Source organism: Lissotriton helveticus, chromosome 11 (genome assembly GCF_964261635.1).
Source record: "Lissotriton helveticus chromosome 11, aLisHel1.1, whole genome shotgun sequence".
Classification (NCBI taxonomy): Eukaryota; Metazoa; Chordata; class Amphibia; order Caudata; family Salamandridae; genus Lissotriton; species Lissotriton helveticus.
The window spans coordinates 596,826,286-596,850,295 of NC_136072.1; the positions used below are offsets into that span (position 1 = coordinate 596,826,286).

At 42.2% G+C, this 24,010-nt stretch overlaps 1 protein-coding gene across 1 annotated transcript in view; it reads left to right on the forward strand.

Moving 5' to 3' along the window:
• LOC144791665 (growth arrest-specific protein 6-like) overlaps window positions 1–24,010 on the forward strand; it is a 208,030-nt gene that overhangs the window by 97,167 nt on the left and 86,853 nt on the right. Inside the window, exons 4-5 of the mRNA XM_078666398.1 lie at window positions 944–1,111; window positions 8,515–8,680. Coding sequence (XP_078522524.1) covers window positions 944–1,111; window positions 8,515–8,680 — 334 coding nt within the window. The remainder of the gene's footprint in view (window positions 1–943; window positions 1,112–8,514; window positions 8,681–24,010) is intronic.

Below are 24,010 nucleotides of genomic sequence, written 5' to 3' on the forward strand. Positions count from 1 at the left end.
TTCTCGTGGTCGGTTTGAAATGGGTTGTAGTCCTTTCGGATAGATGTTTAAGTCTAAGAATACCAGCGCTTCTGGTGAGATGTTTAAGTCTAAGAATACCAGCGCTTCTGGTGAGACAGAGCTAGTGAATTTCAGAAAGGCAATCTGTTGTTTTGTTCATTAACTCCACCACCCTGGAGTTGCTGATACCGAGGATATGGAATCTTGTGTTATTCCTAATTTCTCTCTGGTATTTCTCAAAAGAGATTTTGGCTACTTTCAGCAGTGGAAATCTGTGTGAAATGCAAAGGAACCACAAATGTACCATTCATAACACCGTAATCGAGATGGGGCGTTAACTCCTATTACCAGTCCTTTTGGGTTTACCCGAGCACTTGTAATCGCTCCCCAAGCGCTTTCCCTGATCAAGGCCTTCCAAAGGTTCACTCATCATTAAATTAATTTGTTAATTTCTGCTGGAAATTGAATGTGTGTTTGTGTTACTTGAGCACTTAAAATGGTTTGGCCTGTATTTCAATGTATATTTTTTATGTATTTTCGATGTGTCATTTGCATGCGTTGTTCATCCTTATATATTCAACAAAACGAGGGTAAACACAAAAAAAACCTATGTGGGCATGAAAGGTATAACATATTTGGGCGCCTTCATGGCATTTCCTTAGATGGTTACTTTTCTAAAGACTTGAAAAATATTACTTTTCCAAGAATTCAGTATTTTTATGTGCATTATCTATACATTTTAGACGCAAAACAAAGTAGATTAGTACATTATTATTGGATATGTCAATTTGCCCTCTGGTGCCTGTATCTTTTTTTTTTTCACCTTTTCTAAATCATCATTTCCGGAAATGGTCATTTAAAAATGAATGGGGTTGGTTGCTGTTTAGATAATAATTGGCCAGGATTGGCTCCCTGAGTGACAGATCTGTTTGATGTTCTCAAGGTCTCCGTGGACAGAAATGCCAACACTATTGAAGTGAGAGTGGATGAAGAAGTGGTGGTCAGTTTAATGCACTATATCAAGACGGCGTTCAGTGGGCACCCTGACTGGAAGCTTCGGATTTTTGTTGGGGACTTGCCCCTAAATAGCACTGCTCAGCTTTTGAGGCCGGTAAGTGTAACCACCTAATTATTTAATAATGCTTTCAGTGAGATTAGGATGTGACAATCTTGCAAAACCGATGCAAGAAAATGTGCTGCCTTGTACAAGCAGATATTTGTTTAGCCCAGGAACTGCGTGCTCACAAAAGCCATTGAGGACTATGGGGCAGATTTACAAGCCCCTTGCGCCTCTTTACGCCGCCGTTGCGTCACCTTTGTGACGCAGCGGCGGTGCAAAAGAGGCGCCATGCTGTGGGGTATTTACAACGTGATGCATCTGGGAGATGTGTCACGTTGTAAAGCCCTGCGCTAGAAGTAGGCGTTCAGGCGCAGGGGGTGCGTTCCGTCGCAGGAACGCCTCCTAAAAGTGGCTGAGTGAAATCTACAAGATTTCACTCAGTCACTTTGAAGCCCAAGCTGCGTCAAAACCCTGCGCCTGCTTGAAGCAGGCGTAAGGATGAGGGCAGCATTTAAAAGAGAGGGCCCCCCGGAGCCTTGCTGGAGCTGCGTCGCGCTTGCGACACAACTCCAGCAATGCGCCACCTTTACGGCACAGATGCGTCACGCATCTGTCCGTTTTTGCACCATGGTGCGCCGCATTGTAAATGCAGTGCATCCATGGTGGCGGAGCCGTGACGCATAATAACTGGCGCATCCCTGCTGATATGCAGGGATGCGCCAGTTATTGTAAATCTGCCCCTATGGGTGTCCAGCTCAACAGAAGGTACAAAAAGAAAATACAAATTACAACTGTGACTCTGAGGACAATTGTCTACATTCGTCACCACAGCAATCAAAAAACTAAACTTTTGTGGATTGCATCCCTAAAATTAGAAAAAGATTTGGAAGATAATTCTGCTATCAGTAAGAAACCGGTTTTATTTGTCGTTGCCCACTGATAGGCAAATGACTGCCACACTGTTTCTAGCCTGCATTGATGACCCCACCCTTTAATCTGCATATGTTCCCCTGTGCCCCGTGATGTCACCTGGATCAAAAATGCTTTGAATCATTCCCCCAGCTGCATGGAACTTGTGCGTGACAATATATTGCTACTTACCAAAAATAGAGATATTGACTAATAGGTTGGGTGAGCCCTTCAAAATGTGTTTTGATTGGATTATAGATATAATGATTGAGTGTGCTCTGGTGTAGTGTGTATAATAGTTGATCTGGATCTTTTAGGTCCATAGATTGATCTACACCCCAGTGGGTGGGTGTCAAGACGCCATTTTTGTTGAGCACCTCCTACTGTGTGGAGTTCAGATGATTCCGATGTAGACTTAGAAGGTCAGTAGATGTGCAGATTGAATAATCACACCCACTTTTCTTTGTGTCTATGTATGACCTGAAGAGTTCTACTTACTTTATGTAGTTTAGACTCTTTGCCCAACTCCTAGCTTCTCTGCAGAAAATCCCAGGCTATTCAGTAGCAAGAATTGGGGCAAGGTGTTAACCCTGTGATGACATAAGTAGTCAAAGAGTGCAAAGACTGCTACCCCTGGTGTTTTGGTGAATATACGTCCATTGGATAAAGTAGGCCTCCGTTCCACGTAGGTTGGCATCCATATGTATAAAGATCTTCATAATGTTAAAAAACAACATATGCAGCTTTGATAAAGGCTAATAACAATTGTACAGGTGGATTTGTTGGTTTTCTTGTCCACAAGGGGTAATCTATCACAAAAAGGAGCTCAGAGGGAAAAGAAAGAACAGGGTTGCCCTCCAATCAGAAAACGTCAACAACCACAAAACCCTGTCTTATGGGCGTAAATTATGTCAGTATGCCTTGCAACAGATCAGTCTCATGTCAGTGATCACTGTTGCACTCCCCTATCCACTATCATTTTTTGGGGGTATCTTATTGCAATACGTCCGATATCTTAGAGAATTATTAAAAAAGGTATATTGGCCAACGTCTCTTGACACTCACATAGAACAACACAGAATGTCTGAAACCTTAATCTACACAGTGCATCCACCAAATGAAATTGGAATTTAGCAGAAAAAAAAATTCTGCAAAAAATGTGTGGCGAACAGAATGACACCTCACGGGAACACTACCCTCGGGGTAACTGGCAAGAACTCACCAGACTGGGCCCCTTTTCTCATCACTGGTCGTCATTCAGTTAGAAAAAGAGAGAAACTAGAGTGTATCCAAACAAAAAAACAAGAAATAAAAAGTGTCATTGGCTTCAGGCAAAGAATGGTTCTTGAATCATTTTAGCAATTGTAATACCACCCATGTGGTGTATCGACTGCTTTGTCAGTGCGGCCTGCAATACATTGGGCTCACTTCACGAAAAATCAAGGTTAGAGTGCAAGAACACCTGAGCACCATAAGGGCAGGGAAGCTCACGACAAAATTAGTGCAGCACTGCTTCAGTGAAAAACATTGCTTCACTTCGACGGTGCTAGAAAAAGTCAAGGGCACCACACAAAATATTGATGATGTGCTGCTAGCTAAGGAAGCACGATGGATATATAGAGAGAAAAGCGACCTATTTGGGCTTACAGAGATCATAGAGTGGAACAGGATTAAGCTGTAGTCATCTATGATTTAGCCCCCTGCTCTTTGGTGTCCGCCGGGGCTCCGGTGGACTGTCCTGCCGAATGACAGGCACCGCAGTTATTTATTATACTGCAGAGGCTAATTGACCATGTGTTTCCGCACTCATTAATCATTCAGCAATTATACATGGATTGATTTACCTTTATATTTTGTATCTTCCATCTGGGCATAATGATGCACTGTCAACATCCCTTACCTTAAAAAGGTGGTTTAAAGCACTGGTAACACTTACATTGATTAGAGGCCCACCAGCACAACAAAGGGAGTCCCCAGTCCAGTGGCCTTGTCATGCAATTCCACCATGATTGGCGTCCCACCCCTTTAATCACCAAAGCACACATCCCTTTCTCCTGAGGAATTTGAAAGCCGAGAAGCTTAGCATCTCCCCACTCATCTGCAGAGCCATGTCAATCAGCATGAGCCAGCTGGAAAACCAGTCCTAGATTCAGGGTGCACAATCCACTAACTCCCAGTGTATTGCAAGCCTCTTCCTACAACCCCTTCTCCTGAGACAGAATCACCCACGACCCCAGATCCATTGCCTGAGGGTGAATGCCTTGCTACTGGTTGAGAAGGGAGAAACCACCCTTGCCTCTAGATTTTCAGCTTAAAAATTGATGCTCGCCTTCTTTAGAACTGAGACCTACCACAATTGTTTTTATGCTTTGAGCATGCTATAAGATTTAAAATCCGTGGTGGAACACGTTGGGATCTTATTCCCTGTTTCACTACCCAGGACCAAGTTCACAAAGTTGCGAGTTTATGCTCCACCAGCTTCAAATCGGAACAGGGGTTGGTAGGAAGATCTAAACTCTGCTATAACACAAGTCATGGCCTCACATAGACATGCTCTTCACAGTTTAAGTTTAAGCTATCCAAACTGGAGCCTAAAAGTGCAATAAAGCGGTTTACCTGATCTTGTTTGAATATGAAGATCAGAGCCTGATACGACCGTCTCTACAAGTTCTATCCATGCTGTAGTTTCTTTGCTCAGCAGACAGTAGTATGCAGCGCAGGGCGTAATTTTTTGGGGAAAACCTTTTTTATTGGATTTTGTTTTTACCTTGTCATACATGTTACACAACAATCAGGTACATCTTTCAATGAAGTACATCAGGCATCAACATTTCAACAGGGAATAGCTGCGTGTCCGTTGATGAGGAGGGGGGGATGTGCCACTCTGCCTTTGTATGGTATACTGGAAACATGCCTGTAGGGGACAAGGAGAGGGCTACTGTGTCACCCGTTCCCTTATGGCAATTACCACTGTTATTGTCTGTATTTGGTAGTGCAGAGGGGGTAATCCATGTTCATAACCGAACTGGGAACATATAACTCAGGCGGCCGCGCCCCATTTTTTGACCACCCCCCACCATGCAGCCGTCGGGGGCGGGGGGGGGGCCCGGTGAACGCCAGTGCATAGCTATGCTACGTTTAGTGAGGAGTATGGCTAGTGTTGCAAATTTGGACGCTACCGTTTTTCCCTTGTCACCTTCTGTCTCTTGAAAATGCAGAGGGCGCACGCCTCCCATGAGTGAAGTTCTGTCAGGCCCGTGACTTCTCGTAGTGTAGTGTACACTGTTGCCCAGAAGGCTTGTAGTGTGGGGCACGTCCAAAACATGTGGATCAATGGGGCGTCAGGGGTGTGACAGTGGGGCAGTCGAAGTGTGTCGTCAGAAAGAAGCGCTTAAGCCGCGCCGGTGTGGGGTAGGCGCGGTGTAGAACGTTAAACTGAATATTTTTTAATCTTTGGTTGCGGGACACTTTCTTGTGGTGTTCTAGGGCCGTAAGCCATTCTCTGTCATGGAGGGCTCGGTCAAACTCCTCCCCCCAGTGGAGTCGCAGGCGTGTTAGTGGTGTGCGTGTAAGTTCCATAATGGATTTATAGATCCACGTGACTAGAGGCCCACCCGTCCCCATGTATAGAAGTGTGTGAAATACCAGGTGTGTCTTGTGTTCTCCATTCGTGAGGTCCCAGGTCCTTCTGAAGTCCGCCACCAGCTGTCGGCGTAGCAGGAATTGGCCTACCAGGAGCCCGCTCTCTTCGGTCAATCCTGCAAACGATGTCAGCTGGCCGTCAGTGAACACGGCTTCGATCTCGGTAAGCATATGCTCTGTCCAGATTTGCAATTCTCCCGTGGTGTAATACCCTTGTCCCTTGGGGAGGCCCACCAGCGGCAGCAATGGGGAGTAAATGGGTGTTGACCTGGACAGGCGATGAATTCGTAGGAAGCAGGATCTGGCCACTTTAACCAACAGAGAATGCCAAGGGTTGGGTTTGGTCCTTGGGAGGAGCATCCGGGTTAACTCAGGGAGTGCTACTTGTCCTGTTTGGGTGTCCGTTTCCCAGAGGTTGTGACTCGCTGTCCAACGCGACAACCACTGCAGCTGCAATGCGAGAAAATAAGCTTCGAAGGACGGGGCGCCCAGCCCTCCCCGATCTCATGGTAGTTGTAGGGTTGATAGGGCCACTCTGCGCCGACCCTTTCCCAGATCAAGGAGATTAGTAATGAGTTGAGCTCTTGAAAAAAAGAGCGTGGTGGGATGACCGGGATGTTGGCGAAATAGTAAAGGAGCCGGGGCACCATGATCATTTTTGACAGTGCTACCATTCCTATTGGGGCTAGAGGTAGAGTCCGCCAGAAGCTGATTTGTCTTTTGAGTACACGAAGGGCTTGGTAGTGGTTGCCCTCCAGGAGGTCCTGGGGTATGTGATAGAGTCACACTCAAGTATCATGGGGCATCCCCCGTCCATGCCAGTATGGCGTCACCTAACCCAATTTCTTGGTGAGGTGCATTCGGGTGTAGGGGATAGATGTCCCAGTTCACTTTCAACACTGCGGCTTTCTCAAAGTCTACGAGAGTGGTCCAGAGAGTAGTGAGGTCTGCTGTGATGTCCCTGACAAAGATGAGGAGATCCTCTGCGTACAGGGATACACTATGTGTACAGCCTCCCAGTGGTTATACCCCAGTGCTCGCCCATCTCTCTGTCGTATCGCCAGCGGTACCATGGCTATGGTAAATATGACGGGAGACAGGGGGCATCCCTGGCACGTTCCGTGCATGATCGAGATGGGGGGTGAGATGTGCCGGTCTATTCTGACCCGCGTGGTGAGTCCGGTATACAATAATCGAGTGTATGCTATGAATTGGGGACCCAAGCCCACCCACTGGAGCACCTCGAACAAATACTGACATGCTAGGGTATCGAAAGCTTTTTCGAGATCCAGCACGAGGCACGCCACATGTGGAAACCTGCCTCGTACACTGTCCTGGATCTGGAACAGCCAGCGTATATTTTGGGAGGTACTCCTCCCAGGGACGAATCCTCACTGGTAGGAGTGTATTAGTCTGGGGAGTACCTCGTAATTCTGTCTGCTAGGATCCTCCCGAGTATTTTGCAATCCGCTGTCAGAAGAGTGATGGGGCGGTATGAGGTCCGGAGTAGAGGGCCTTGATCTGGCTTGGGAAACGTCACCAATATAGATTCCAGCATAGACTGGGGGAGTAGCCCTACCTCCAACGCTTCTTGAAAGATGGCATCTAGCTGTGGGACTAAGTGTTGAGAGAACGTGGCATACAGTTCTATGGGAAAATCATCGTAACCTGGGGCCTTGTTTTTGGCCAGGTGGTGAATGGCGCAGCGCAGGGGCATCATTAATGAGAGGGTGTACCTTCTGATTTGCTAATGGGAAATAGCTGAAATACTACTGTGATGTCATTAACACGCTTTGCCTTTATCGAATGATGGCAGCAGGCCTTGTAGGAAGTGATGTCCGCCATAGTCTTATAACCAGTCTTAGTTCTACAGAGAAGTCTTTAATCGATAGGACCAGCATCCGCCATGAATTCAAAGGAATGCATACATGTCCTAAACCAGGGCACCCATGACATGTATGTGGCAAGTGTAACAGCCTCCGCTATTAGAAAAATTAGGCGGGCTGGGTAGCCACATGAGTGAATCAATTTGGGCAGCAACACAACTGATGATGTAGAAAAAAACACCTGCATTCAAATCAGACGGAGCCAATGCAATTATATGCTTTAGCAGCGAGAGTATTCATTTTCAGCACTTGTCACACAATCCACTGTCTGCTGCATACACTGCAGATTTTAATCAAGAAAAATGGTTTTGAGTTTAAATGGATCAAAAGTTAGTAAACACTTTGCAAACAGAATGCAGTGCTACTCCAGACACGTACCGGATGTCATCTAGCCCCCTTTCAGGGGTTGATGGCTGTAATCAGATATTTAAGGAGGTAACAATTTTGCCCTCACAATGTTAATTGAGGGAGAAGGGAAATGGCTTTGGTCTACGGGCCAAAATCAAAACCTTACACTTGTAAATGTAAATCAAAATATTCTTTAAATCTTAGCAATAACTTTTTGAATATGATCAGCTCAATGTATACATTTTAATTTTTAAGAGCCCTTAGTTTTTTCTGTAGCATTATTATTGTGTTTGTATTATTGTGCATTAAAACGTCAAAATAGCTGGTTAGTAATGTGAATGTACTTAATAACGTTATCATGTAATTTCCCTTCAATCACACAATATGGAAAATACTTAAGCTTTCTTTAACCCATTATTTTCCATTCCTTTTCAGCATTACTTAATCAATTCAGCTTCCTAAATGTGTCCTCAATTGCTAATAGTTCCAGAAGCCCTCACTGATGAGCAGTGAGTTGACTTGATGGATACTGTTTCTTCCTCCAATGCAGCATCATTAACAAAAAAAACATTATTGAGTGCATGTTTGAGTCATGGAAGGGTGATCTGAGAGAAATAGGCATGACCACAATAAATTGTGCTTCATCATTTTTGGTCCACTGTTTTTCAGCTGAACCCATCTTTGGACGCCTGTATGCGGGACTGGTCCTGGGTCCAAAAGGAAGCAAACATTCTCACCAGTGTAATGGAAAGCGGAGATCACAGGCGCTGCTTCCAGCAAGAGGAGCCGGGAGCCTATTTTCCAGGACATGGGTTTGCAGAATTTGAAGTACCTTGTAAGTATCACCCATGACTTTTTTTATATAATGCTTCTCCCGAGGTTACTGTCTTCCCAGATAAAAGATTTCAAATAAATCATTTGAGCATTTCTCAGTTTAAAGGAAATATTTAGATACCAGATAGATTTTGCACTAGATGTTGGCCCACAAGGCCTGACTCGATTCTAAGCTGGCATTGCAGTAAACTTTGTGGAGCCTAAATCAATGCCTTGTAGATGTAAATTGCAGATTGTTAAAAAAAATCAAAATTTGCCCTGAAAAGCTTCCAACCTATATGCTGGAATGCAAATTAGCTTCGACTTTTTTGCTTTACGTATTGGTGATAATATGTTTTTTTTTAACCAGCCTCAGTAAAGCGTTGAAGGCAAGGCACAAAGAGTTCACTTTTGGTTTCAGGGAACTTAGGTGTTGTCGGTGACCACCTCTTTCGTTGAATCAAACACCTAGGTCCTTATATTTAGATATCCGGTCAACCAAGTAAGTGCCTGATTCCCAAAGGTTGGTTATACTTTTGAGTAAGTTTGCACTTTGTAATAAGGTTGCTACTTTCAGTATTCAGAGACTCCAAGTGTAAACTCACTACAAAAGTGTAAATTACACGTAGAGTAAGCGGGTGGGTAACGTCCCTCCCTAAACCTCTCTCTGATCCTCCCTAAACATCTCTTAATCCTCCCTAATCCGCCTTTTTTCTCACTTACTCCCCTGTGTCCCTCCTACATTTACTACTATAATCTTTACTTTTTGTAGCACTACAAAACCTACTACAAAGTGCAGGTTGGGGTTCCATCTTATTTCAATCTCTCATTTACGATGCAGAACCCTATGAAAAGCAACTTTCCCATTGCGGGTTCATGTTGTTAATGCCACTATCACTTTTGCAGCTTTTCATTATACTATAGTGCCTTAAATTTAGAAATAATTGCAGTGACGCGAAAGTGTAGTGTAACACTGCTGATATATTGGTGGAGGCTCACGTGTGACATAGCAGTTGGACCTGCTGGATCTGACCATTTAAGGCATGCAGACGTATGTTGTGTGGGAAGGACAAGAATGAATCAAACACCCAGGGGATCCTTTCTCTGAGGCCTTGTTACTTGATTAGGGCCCCCAGAAGGAATTGTATGCAAATAATTAATCATCTATATTGTATGGGGACGGAGTCTGGAATTTAATCTGGCTTTGATTAACCATATTGTGTCACTATAGGTGAGTTTCAAATGACCAAGTACATTTTTAGTTGACATGGCCAGATGTTTGAAAGGATTTTGTGATCACAAACCCACAATTTGAAATGTTTTCTGACTTGTAAAATCGGCTTTGCGACAATACCAGATTCCCATTTGGACAGGGCATTAAACAAGTTTTCCTTCCAAACTGTATTTTGGTATACAATGTACCAATGGCTTGCAAATGCAACTCTGGTCTCCAACCATTGACCACATCCTGAGTCCTCAAAGGAGGTGGTATCTCATTCACAAAGGGGAAGGGACTCCTTACCCATTGAGAATTGTGTTGGCAGCCTCAGGTTGGGGGGGGGGGGGGAGTGCTCCCCCTTTTGTCCTTCCATATGGAAAACATATTTTTTACAGGAGCACATGTTCATTTAAATAACTAGGGCTGCTTTAAAAAATAAAATCCATCTAAGAATACAAACACAGGGAAGGTAGTCTACTGTCTGTTTGCGGCCAACATTCCTATATTTGTAGCCATTCACATGGGTTTACAAATTGCGACCTGCATAATTGATACTCACTAGGCAGGTTGATCTGCCACCTCCTGTGAATGGTGAATGGTGATTCGGGGGTGCGACCTATCAGTTGTATAGGTCACTTTACGAAATCAGAGTCAGTTCGGAAAAAGGTTGGTGTAACATTTGCGACCACTTTTTGCGTATGGACTCATAGTACAGACAAGAACTTCAAGAGACAGAACATATACCAGTTAAGTTGGTTTTCTATTCTTTGCCCGTCTCTTTTCCCCACCATTAATTGTGAAAGTTGGCATGCAGATGTCAGTAAAGGATGAAAACTGAGTGAACCGCCCAGTGTGTGAAGCTTTAAATCATTTAGGGCCTGATTTTGATTTTGGCGGATTTATTTATTTATTTTATTTATTTATATCATTTGTAAAGCGCGCTGTTGCCGGGCGGTGTCCTGGCGCTGAAACGATATGTTTTCTCCACTATAGAACAAGTTGGGTTTTTTTTTGTTTTTTTTTTACAGGTCAAAGAGCCATGCTTTGATGTTTTTCCTAAAACTCAGCAAATTAGTGCTTTGTTTCTGTGGCAAGGGCAGTTTGTTCCAAATAGTGGAGGCTCCGAAGATAAAGCTACGTCCTCCCCATCGAGCTTTCTTGATCCGATCAATCTTAATTAGCCCTTTGTTAGCTGATCTTAGCTGTCTGCCAGGCGTGTATCGTTGGAAATGTTGTTGAAGGAAGGATGGACCGAGTCCATTCATTGCCTTGAACACCATACATAGGGATTTAAACATAATACGTTTCCGTATTGGGAGCCAATGCAATTTCTTCATTTCCTGAGCCACCGGTGCAAATTTGGGTAGGCCGGTGATCAGTCGAGCAGCAGCATTTTGCAGCATCTGCAGTTTATTGAGGGTCCCTTGCTGAGCTTGCAGAAAGAGGCTATTGCAGTAATCAAGGTGGGACAGCACAAGTGCTGTCACCACCGTTTTCCTGCTGCTGACAGATAGAAAAGGGAGAATTTTCCTAATGGTTTTCATTGTCCAGTGAATGGAGGATGTTAGGGCATTAACTTGTGGTTTAAAAGATAGTTGCTTATCAATGAGCACACCCAAGGTTTTTACTGTCGTGGCTGGAATGGGTGGTGCTCCCATTTCTTGAGGCCACCAGTTGGGGGTCCAGAGATTAGCATCATTGCCAAAGAGAAGAACCTCAGTTTTTAAGGAATTCAATTTAAGGCAATTAGTAGCCATCCATGAACTCACTGCAATCATGCAGTCCTGAAACCTAGCCGCTGTTCCTTCTTCTCGCCCTGGGAGCAGAGATACCACAATTTGTGTATCATCTGCATAAGATGTCAGTTCAAAACCAAATGAACGAATCACCGGGGCGAGAGAGGGAACATAAATATTAAATAGTGTGGGACTCAGGGAAGAACCCTGAGGAACCCCTCCTGGGAGTTTGAAAGGTCTAGATTCAAAATCTCCCAGGGCCACCTTCTGAACCCTGTCAGTTAGGAAGGATTTCAGCATGCTCAGGGCTGCCCCTCGAATTCCGCAGCTTTATAGACGGTCCACCAGGATGTTATGATGGACCGTGTCGAAGGCCGCGGAAAGGTCAAGGAGCACTCGGATTGCCCGTCCTCCTGCATCCATCACCTTCCTGATTTCTTCCATGGATTTAATAAGGGCAGTCTCGGTACTGTGGCCCTCCCTAAACCCGTGTTGAGCTACATCAAGGCATTGAGAGGACCTGAGAAAGTCACAAAGCTGAGCATTCATGACTTTCTCAATGAGTTTAGCCGGAAGTGGAAGCCTGGCTATGGGCCGATAGCTATTGGGATCAGAGATGTCCAGAGTAGGCTTTTTAAGCAAGGGAGCAATTGAAACTTGTTTCCAGCATAGTGGATATTCTCCACGTTCAAACATCACATTGAATAGGTCGGTTAGCATGTATGAAATGGGAGTAGCTGCGAGATGTGCCACTGAGGCTGGGCAGGGATCATGAGGTGAACCTGATTTTGTTCCTAATAACAGCCTTTTTATTTCCTCCGCTTTCACCGGATGAAACTCTGAGAATTCCGCCTTTTGTGGGTTCATCAGTGTGGTCCTATGTGTTCCTTCAAGAAGAGACACCCCCATTCGATGTTCTAAGGCTAAGAAGATCTGCTCCACTTTACTTAAAAAGAACTTAGCGAGACTCTCGCAGAGCTCTAAACTTGGGGGAACACTGACTGATTTGGGAGTGATCAAACTGGTCACTGTCTCAAAGAGTTCTCTAGAGGAGTTTTTTGCTTTCTCAATTCTAGCAGAGAAATACGCGCTTTTCGCTTTCTTAATCAATTCTTTATATATCTTTTGGCTGGCTTTAAGTTTAGTTTTATCTGCCTGTAGATACTCTGTACGCCATATGCGCTCCAGTTTTTTACAGGTCACCTTGTGATCTCTTAGCTCTTGAGAGAACCAGGGGGCAGATGGTATTGTCCGCTTGGGGCGACAAAGTTTAGGCTGTGCTAGAAAAATACATGCTTGGTTTATCCAGTTGGAGTACCTTTCAGCAGCCTCATCTACATCCATGGGTGGTGTAAATGTGGAGGCCGAAAAATAATCCTCCAGTGCTTTGGAATCCAATTTTTTCCATGGCCTATATAGCTTGGCAGGCTTCCTATCCTGTCTAGCTCTAAGTAGCTGGGGTAGTTGAATTTTAAAAAGGACCACTGAATGATCTGACCAGACCAAGGGCTCCGAGTGACTAAAGTGAAGGTCTGGATTATTTGTGAAAATACCATCCAAAGTGTGCCCCCTTGAATGTGTAGCTCCACTTACCACCTGAGTCAGTCCTGCCGCAAGCATTACATCAACCAAAGCTGACGTGTCTGGGTCAGAGTCTCCTTCTAAATGAAAGTTAAAGTCTCCTAAAACTGTGAAGGACTTGGTACAGAGGGCTTCTTCTAGAAAAGTACCCACCGTATCAAGGAAATGAGTTCTGGATGGGATACTCGTTCACCAACGGGATGGATATCACGCCCGCCGTGTTACAAATTCTATTGCATGTAATGGAATTGTAATTTTGCGGATGAGATATCCGTCAGGTTTGTGATGGAGTATCCCTGTCCGCCAAATTTGTAATTGGCTCCTGAGTCATTATTTTGGTGTAATGAGAAAAGAAATGTAGTGCAGCTCACCTTTTGCTGATTGTGCAAGACATGTAATATTAACATAGCGATGCAAATGTTTCTGGCTGCTGTACAGTGCATAATTTGACCCGGTGGGGGCCAGCTGAACTTATTTTTGAGGACCAGCTCTTATTTCTCCACTTCAGACATTTCCTGAGAGCAAGAGAGGGAAACAGCATACAAAACGGAAAGACAGAGGAAGAGGAAGAGAACGACAGAAATCTGTCACCAGTGTAGAAAGCTGAAACCTTTAAGAGTGTGATAATGGGTCAGGGAGTGCCTGTCAGCGAATTAAAGATGCATGGGGTGGATTCAGGACTAGCACCCTTGTTATTCGGCACCCTGATATTTAATAGCGCTGGGCGCAGGTGTCTTTGGGCACCAGCACTTATTATTTTACAAATAAAGAACTGCTTTCACACTTCTATAGAACTTGTTTAAATGGAAATCAGGTCAATGTAGGAGATGCAATGTGAGCCAGATGCTTTCTTTTTATGGGATGCATGCTTTTTATTCACATTCTTTCCTCACTGGAGCTCTCAAAGCATGTTGGGAAGTGTAGTTTGAAGAGTCACTAAGTTGCTTAACTATGATATTATTAGCCACATTCAAAAAATTGTGTCTGAAATGACAGCACCATTCACACATATCACAGTTTCATTTTAAGCAAGTACTAACAATGGTTTTTGGTGGGGCAAGGGGCATGAATGAATCACCTTACCACTAAGCATGCTGCAGAGCTTTGCTATAAAATGCAAAACCACAAGTTCTGCTGTACTCTATGCATGGCTGGATACGCGGGGGACCGTCTTCTTTGGTAATCAGCCAAAGATTGAAGAAAATTGTTCACTCTGAGTCCCTCATTGCGAGATGGCCACTTACAAAAAGCACACACAGAGTTGTTTGATATTTATTGGGTGCAATAATTATCGCCTACCATGAGTTTTTCAAAAATTACGTGGATTTAAGTGCTTCCTGCTCTAGGATCCGCATGCTACAATATTTACCAGGTATTTCCAGTGAATAAATATCACCAAGTTAGACCTGCCAATATTTATCATAAAACTCGTAATTTCAATTTGCGCGATAACAGGAATTGCCAGACATATCAGAATGCATTGTCCCACTCATAATTGGGAACAAAAGTCTAAAAAGCAGGCACTTCGCAATTTCATCTACAGATGAATACATACATGTAATAACCAGAAAAGTATCAGGGACCCACTAAAGAGGCAACAAATCAAAAGTATTGCAATCAGAGGGAAGGTCACAGGTGAAAATGAGGCTGAAACAGCAGACACTTGATCTGTTTTTTTAAAGAGATTTCCTAGGAGGGATCTTTCCCAGTTGGGAGTGGAACAGTGTTTCATAATTAGGGTGCACTCACTGAGAAAGAATGAGTTAGAGCTCTTTGTTTTCTGAAGACTAGAAAATGGTACGAGAACATCGAAGGTAGCAAACCCCCTTTGACTACCAATTGTTCAGCTAGTTTGCTGGTGCACCAGAATGAAGTCCTGGATAATACATGACTTCTTGAAAATACACCTGCTTTCAAGTGGAAACCATGTATGGGTGATCGTGACTCGTGTAATATGTTCAAAGTGTTTGATTCCTGAAATCATCCATGTTCGGCTCGCTTTCATTATGATTACGATGGAAAACTCATTATCGGCGATGAGAGGCAAGATGGCGCTCGAACGCCGAGACGTGTCGGACGTGTGAGCTGCCCTCTCCTCTGCTCACAGGCTATCGGTGGCTGAGAGAGAAGGCTGACGCGAGTAAGGTAATCTGATAGCGGCTAAGGACTAATGGAGCGCCCGTGAGATTGAAAGTGAAGGGGAAAAAAAATTGACTCACCTGTGAAGGGCTGAGCACGATGCATTAAGCGCGAGGGACACCGCGCATGGAGAGCTGTGAAGACGCTGAATACTGAATGCTGAACGCCGGGCACCGGGAACGTCGGGAGTACTGGGCGAATCGGAGAGTGGTTACGGCTGAAGACGCTGAGCTCGGCGAGTGCTCCGGAGAACGCTGAAAAGCCGAACGCTGAACACTGAGAGCATTGGAGATTGATTACGGCTGGGAACGCCGAGTTCACGGGGCGGTGTCCTTGACGAGCGCTGCAAGTTTGTTGCACTCGCTCTTTGAGAAGCAAACGACAGAAGAGAAATAACTATGGCACCTAAGGGGACTCGCATAAAACGGGACCCGGAGACCACAACAGTGAGTACGCACGCTGAGAAAGACTTGACTGGGACTGTATTAAAAAAAACGGGGGGACTGATTTCGGCTGGAAATGTGAATGATAGCCCTAATACAGCCACAGGTGGGTCAAATAAACAGACTATCTCTACGCTGTTTAAGGCAGTTGAAGCAAAAAAACGTCAGGAATTGGTTAGTAGCCCACAGACTGCCCCACAAGGTTTACAAGAAACTACTGGAGAGCTTAATGGAGATTCTAATGTAATTTTAATGTAACAACACCCGGGCTGCAAGGAGAACCTTTATCAAAAATGCTGCCTCAAACAGTCACTACGTCTGGAGCCGCTTTATTGCCAAATGGTAGTTTAATTGTCACCCCCACCCCCGCTCCCATTCCTATAGAAAATGACTCAAGCTCTGGAGTACTGGGGAGAGACGCTATAGTTGCTCTGGGAATGCCTAATCTACCTGAGTGCAGCCTCGATTCGAATGCAATTAATGAGGCAGAATCACTGGATTTTTATTCAGTTTCGGAAAACTCAGCCTCCTCATGTGAAGATTTGGCTGCCCAATATTCCAAAAAGATGCAGCTGGAGGAAGGCGAGAGTGAGGTAGATGACGATGATGAAATTGAGGCTGAGGAAGATATTGAAGACAGTCCCATTACTGTTAGGGGTGAGGGTGATGTTTCTCTAAGTGAGGGGGCTACAGGAGGTTGCCAAGAAGACTTAAATGAAAACATCACTTTAGCTACAATTTACCAGACCATTTTGAGTCACATGGAAAAGACAGAACGGGATAGTCAAAAAATTCAAAATTCTTGCCGGAAGCTGCAAAGTTCTATCCGGAGGCTCGCAAAATCCCAATCTGACTTTGGGGAGAGATTCAATGAAGTGGAGACTAGAGTGTCTAATATCGAAGATAAACTGGTAAAACAAAAGGCGGTTACTGAAAACCTTAGTGCTAATAAAGAGGACATACTCTGGAAGATGGCCGACTTCGAAAATCGCTCTCGGCGTAATAATCTTAGACTAATGCAAATTCCCGAGGGGAAAGAAGGTCAAGATCCACGCAAGTTCGTCATTGAACTATTTCAAAGGGCATTCCCGGAGATGAAGAGGTGGGACTGGGAGCGAGAGATTGAACGTGCCCACAGATTTCCATTTAATATTCAACCTAGGCAGGGGGAAAATGCCAATAAACCCAGACCAATCTTGGTTGCCTTCAACAGCTTTCGTGCTAGGGAAGATATCTATATGAATACACGACCAAACAGCAAAGGCATGGGAGCAGGATTTACATTTTTTGCGACATCGGATTATTGTAAATATACTATGGATATGCGTTGGCAACTAAGACAATTAGTGAATCAATTTCAAAGGAAGGGTGCACAAGCATACATAATGAACCTGGCCAAATTGAAAGTCATTTATAAAGAGAGTACTCGCTTCTTTAGTAATGTTGAAGCCGCCAAAGTATATCTGCATGATCTAAAAGATGTTTAGAATAAGAATGATTTCAGCTTTTCTTTCGTTTCCTTTTCTAACTGTGCAGTATATTTTTTTGTTAAATATCAAGGAGGGGAAAATATAATGCAATAGTTTTACAAGGTTCACAAGTGTTAACTGTATAAGTTTAATATTATGGCTGATAGTTGATAAAATTCACTTGTACGATGCTAAAAGATTTCTAGATTTTGAATGTTGAATGCTCTTAGATTTCCTCATGAAGTACTCATGAAGTCTTGTCAAGATAGAGAAAATGTGAAAAAGTTAGGCTGCACAGTATACTTATACGTTGGAACGATGACCTGTGAGGTACAACAGGGGAGAGATGTAGGTCAGTACCTTCATCAGGACCAGGAGTCCGAAAGCCTCGGTAAAGGGGGGGGGGGGTAGTTGGGGTAGGGGGGTGTAGGTTGAGGGTGGCACAGTGGGTAAAAGGGGAAAATGCCTGGGGGGGGGTCAGATGAATGTATAGCATCAATAATAAGGAACAGATTTACTATCAAAGGGCCTGTAAGGAGGAAGTTGGGATGCTGCAATTTAATCTATGCAATGGAGATCTGTTATTATTGTAATGGCTAAGAATCCTAAAATATGCTCTTTCAATGTGTCGGGTCTCAATAATATAAATAAAAGAAAGAGGATTGCTACTGAAATTCGATTTATGAACCCGGGTATTGTATGTCTACAGGAAACTCATCTTCCCTGGGAGAAAAGAGCTTTAGCATCTGAGTTAGGGTATTTACTTTTGGCAACATCTTGACAAACAACTATGATCAGAGGGGTAATGATTTTGATAAAACCACGGTTAGGTATTCTTGTAAAAAGCTTATCGGATAAATGGGGCAGATGGGTGATAGTCACATTAAACATAGGGGGTATACATATCACGATTTGCTCTATTTACGGATCTAATCTGGATGAAGGGGAAATAATTGAATACCTAAATATGGAACTTGCCAATTGGAGATCCCCCCCTAGTCCTATGTGGGGATTTAAACATTAATTTGATGGGAGGTGAGCTTGAGGCTGGAATTGAGAACTATAAGGGTAGAAAACCTCGTGTATTTAAAGCATTACATGATCTAGTGAAGGATCATGCATTGGTTGATATTTGGGCTAAAAACCACCCTACTACACCAGGCTACTCTTATTATTCCTCGCCTTATAAGAAATTTGTACGCCTGGATTATTTTTTCATATCAACTGCAATTCATTCTAATATAAAAATTTAGCTATATCCCAGGATAACATTGGATCATTCCCCATTGATAATAGAGATAGCTCATATAGGAGAACCAAAACAGAATAAGAATTTTTCGTTTGATAGAAAATTATGTCTGAATATAGAATATAGAGAGGTCATAAATAAATGGACTAATGAATTTATACAGAACAACTTAGGCTCTGCTAATATTACGATAATTTGGGATACATGGAAAGCGTGTTTTAGAGGGGAAACAACGAGCTATGGGCTTTACTATCAGAACCTGCAGCGAAGAAAAATGCGAGATTTATATGATCATCTCTCTAAAGCTGAAGAAAATTTAATATCAGAGATTAAGAAGGGAGACAATAATTTAACCAAAATTCATGAGCATGAGGGTTTAGTTGCCAAACGCCGTGCGCACATTACAGGAATTTGGTCTGAGGAGATAGCGCGGAAATACTTAACATACAGGAGGTAGGTGCATGAATATGGAGAAGCTGTAGGTAGGGCTTTGGCCTTAAAATTAAAAATGAAGGAATCTAATTGTAAAATTGTTAGATTACAAGATGTAAATGGGATAACATATGAAGATCCACAGAAAATATTAGAAATATTTTACCAATTCTATTCTGATTTGTATACTAAGCAATCCAATCTAGTACCTGACACTTTTCTGTATGGAGGTACCTTTCGAAAATTAACGGACATGGAAAAGATGGCTCTAGAGCAACCCTTTTCAATGGAAGAATTGGAGAAGGCAGTTAAAAGTATCTCTAATGGTAAGGCAGCTGGCCCCGATTTTATTCCAGCTGAAGTGTATAAATGTTTTTTTGAATCCTTAAAAATAATTATGTTGGAGACCTTTAGAATGGCACAGTTGGGGAAAGCTCCACAGTCATGAGATGATGCCTTAATTGCGGTTTTCTCAAAAAAAGGGAAACCCCCGGAGCAACCCGCATCATATCGACCCATATCCCTATTGAATTGTGATAGCAAGATATACTCAAAGATGTTAGCAAATCGTCTGTCTAGGATAATAACACCACTAGTTTCTTTGACCCAACATGGGTTTATTCCTAATAGAGGAACTGTAGCACATATTAACAAGGTGATTACTTTAATAGACATAGCAGAAACTGAGAAAAGAAACTTTGCTCTGATACTACTCGACGCTGAGAAAGCGTTCGATCGCGTAGAATGGGCTTATATGTGGGAAGTAATGGATAGAATGGGATTTGGCACACATTTTGTAAGAGCCATCAAGGTTTTGTATCGATCACCTTATGCGAGAGTTATTGTTATGGGTCAAAAATCAGAAAGAATAACTATTGCAAGAGGTACTCGACAGGGGTGTCCCTGTTCTCCACTTCTTTTTGCTTTATTTATTAATCCTTTTTTAAATAAATTACTAGAATCACCATATATTAAACCATTCGTTGTTGCCAATATACCCCACTCTATATTCGCTTACGCGGACGATATAGCCATAGTCACCACTGATCCCAATCAGGCAATTACAGAGATAGAACGGCTAGCCATTGAGTTCGGAAATAGTTCTGGTTACAAACTGAACGCGTCGAAAACGCAGATACTCTGCTCAGACAGCACTCAATTTAACGATAATAGGGTAACATCTGAGGTGACATACTTAGGAATTATTATAAAATCACAAACAAAAGAGATTGTGGAATCTAATTGGGCCAATATATCACATCAAATTCAGCAATCCTTAGATAGGTGGGGGCGACTTCAATTTTCCATAATTGGAAGAGGGAACATCATTAAGATGAATGTATTACCTAAAATACTTTATATATTTCGTAGTATTCCCCTAGAAATCCCCACCAGTCATATATTTAAACTCCAATCTTTGTGTACAAAATTTCTATGGGCGCCTGGGAAAACAAGGCGTGCGATGAAATGGGTAACACTCCCGATAGAGAGAGGAGGGCGGGGGATACCGGATTTCTTATTTTATTTTTATGTGTGTTTCTTACAACGAATGCAAATTCTATTGACTGGAGAACAAATAGAGGATCCAGCAGAGTCCCCTTCAATCTTTTATTTACTATTGGGAGAATATTCAAAGGGTTGCTTATTAAAAGAGCTGGAAGGTAATTACTACAAGCACACCAGATTCAAGGTGATTGAATCAGTATATAAAGTTTGGAGAAAAATTAGGTCCTTAATAAAAATAGAGAAAATTACTTACTATACCCCGTTTTCAGCAAAGAAGATACTTCCCTCTATATTTTGGGATCATGTGGCCAAGGAATGGAACAGGAAAGGAGTGGTTCGAATTGGAGATTTGTTAGAGACAGATGGAACGTTCAGAGCCTTTTCTGATTTGAATAGTAAATATCAAATTTCCCACGTCAGCTTTTTTAAATATCTTCAACTCAGAGACTTTTGTTTAAAGAAATTAAAGAAACCGACCCCTATTAGTTTAATAGAGGCAATTCAATCAAAGAAAAAGATTGGCCTAATATATCGGCTATTAGTTGAATACAAGCCTGACGACTTGGATAAATATAATACTTTTTGGCAGGCTCAGCTGGAAGAAAATGTCTGGAATATCTTGGATACCATCTTGATGGCCAAAGAGTTATGTCTGTCAGCTAATATGAAGGCTTGTTCAGATTATACTATACTCCCAAACGAATGGCCACATGGGGCTCACAATACGATGGGAAGTGTTTTCGCTGTAAAGCGGAAGAGGCAGATATTATGCATATTTTTTATAAATGTTCCAAATTGCTGTTATTCATTTCTAATATAGAAAGATTTATTACTGAAGTTATTCATTTTCCTATAAAAATTTTGCCAGCTCTTATGTTAACTGGGGTGAGCCAATCTATTAATGATAATGCGGATTTGTGTAAATTTAAGAATTTTCTGTTTGTATTAATGATTATTACTCGGCTCTGTATTGCTACAGAATGTCTACAACCGGAAGCACCTACGTTTGAGTTTTGGAGAAGAAAATTATTTAATATCTATGAATTAGAGTGGAATTTATATGCGTTAAAAGGGGCAAGGAAAAAAAAGATTGGCTTATTGACATGGGGAGCTCTTAAAGAACATATAGAGAAATAATCTCTGAGTTTTTTATAATGTATTGAAATGAGTTTCTATACGTGAAGAATGTATTTTGTTATTTTGACCGAACCGAGGCAATAAAATAAATATAAAAAAAAAAGGAAAACTCATTATCACATGTTTTCATCTTTCAGTTGCTGCTTTATTTTATGTTACAAAACTATTGGATTTTAATGTTTTTTTAACCTGATTTGGCATAAAGATACTGCAGAACCAATGGTCAGAGTTTCACTCCTCTTAAAATAGCTTGGATTGGATGATTAAAGTCTGCACCTAAGCTCTGCGTGCAATGTTAGAACTCACATTTCTTGTCTAATTAAGATAATATAGTGGGGAAATGATTTTGTAATCTTTGCCCTCATTTGCTCACTTCCTTTTGTTTGTGTCTACAAAAGGAATTCATTATGGTTACAATGGAAATCCTAAACTCCACTCAAATTGCCATGACCAACACAACCAAAACTCTGTACAATGTACTGCTAATTGGCTCACAGGTGATGCCACTAAGGACATTCTTACAAGCTAATGTGTAATCTTAAAGTTCAGCAGTAGGACCGGTTAAATCACAGTTTTTGCAAATCAGTGCCTAAAGGTTGCCGGTCGCATTATAGGAATAGCAGTCACTACAATTTGCCGACACCAACCAGTGCCCCTTTTGATTAGCCCATGCTGTGTTCTACAAACTACTGTTTTCCCCTGTTGAAAAAAGTAAACTATTCAACATGGCGGACACTTTCTTACTCCATCACTCGGAGATTTGAGTCTAAGATAATTCATTAAGTTTCCCTTGACCTAGAGGTTTGCGTTTAATTCATGTTAACAATCTGCTACCCACAGTAAGGTTATAAACTGTTTTTGCACTGGATACCTGCTGTAAAGACTTATTTGTTTTGAGCTTTCAGTCCCTTCAGTGACTGGTTGGCTTCGCTTTTGCATGTTATAGAGGAGACCTAGAAGCAGAATCTGTCTAATTTGCAAATTGTCTGTTAATAATAAAAATGCTAGTGCAAAAGTTAATGTTGGACATCAGCAAGTTGCAATCTAATTGACTTAAACACCAACTTTAGTATGTGACCAGCAAGAGAATTCTATGGGACTGTATATCATAATGCCTAAACTGTAATGCCAAAACCAATTTTATTGAAAACTAATACTCTGAACCATCATATAAATGACTTCACTGTAATCCTGAAAATGTAATCCAGGAATATATAGAAAACAAATAAATATTTAGGAATCCAACATGAAGCTAAAATCACATTTAAAACCTAAATCTAATGCTAACCGTAAGCTTAAACATAACCCTAACCATAATTCTGAGCGTAAAATTAGACCGAGCACTGCGCCATCACATTTTGTCTTAAGCCAACCCTAAAGTCAGACTTTAGACTAAGGCTAACCCTAATCATAGCCCTGAACTTAATACTAACACTAAAAAGATACCAAAAAGGTCCGGATAATATTTTAAGAGTTAAACTTCTGATTATAAACATTTTAGATTTCGGGAAAAAAATCAGAATGCAATCTCAACATGAAATATTTCAAAAACAGTATTTGAACTTTACGTCTTCAGTATTTGTGTTTAGATATTTTATTCTTATCTACTCTGACTGCATATCTTTCTGTGTAAAATGACTTTCTCTCTGTGATCTAAATCTAAATCCTGAAGTATTTGAGGCTTTTATCGAGCTATAGGAAAGCGTGATCGTGGTCTAGTTTATTAGGACAGGTTTTATAATCTTTCTCTTTTGAATATTATGGGGCTGATTACAATGGTCCACCTTCATATCAGGGATTGTGACCACCCGCCAACAAGGCGGCGGTCCCACAGGGCTAATTATAATGAGACTGTGGCGGTCGCATTGACCATCTTTTGTATTGCGCAGGAAGTTCTGTATTCGGATTTTAACTTCTAAATTTCAAGTAACAAAAGCAGTAACCCACTGACCTATTTACACTATATGCACATTGTAATCTGCATGGTACACGTTCTTTGCATCAGGCTTGCAATATTATACTCTGTACTACCTTATAGTGAGTCAAAACCTCTACTAGACAAAACTCAGATCTCTCTCCAGGAAGAACATTAATCACAGGAGTTATCTTTACTTTTTTTGTTGCCTGGAATTTGCTGGAGGCCAGGAACGCGGCAAAAGGTGTTTTAAAAACTTAATTAAGTTGCAAACAGGGCGCCTCCTGGCAGTCAGCACCCGGCCATGCTAACAGGTATATGTCCATTTAATGCGGGTAATAGTATGCCACAACTGCATACAATAACACAGACATGAGAAGTGGGTAGTCGTTGTAAAAAGGCGTGGTTGGCCCCGTCAGTGTGGTCATTTTCAAACCTCTCTCCAACCCTTTTCCACTCTGTAAACGGTCAGACATTTACATCTCCCAAAGGTTGGAGTAAATGCCCCTCCAGAATAGGAAGTGAA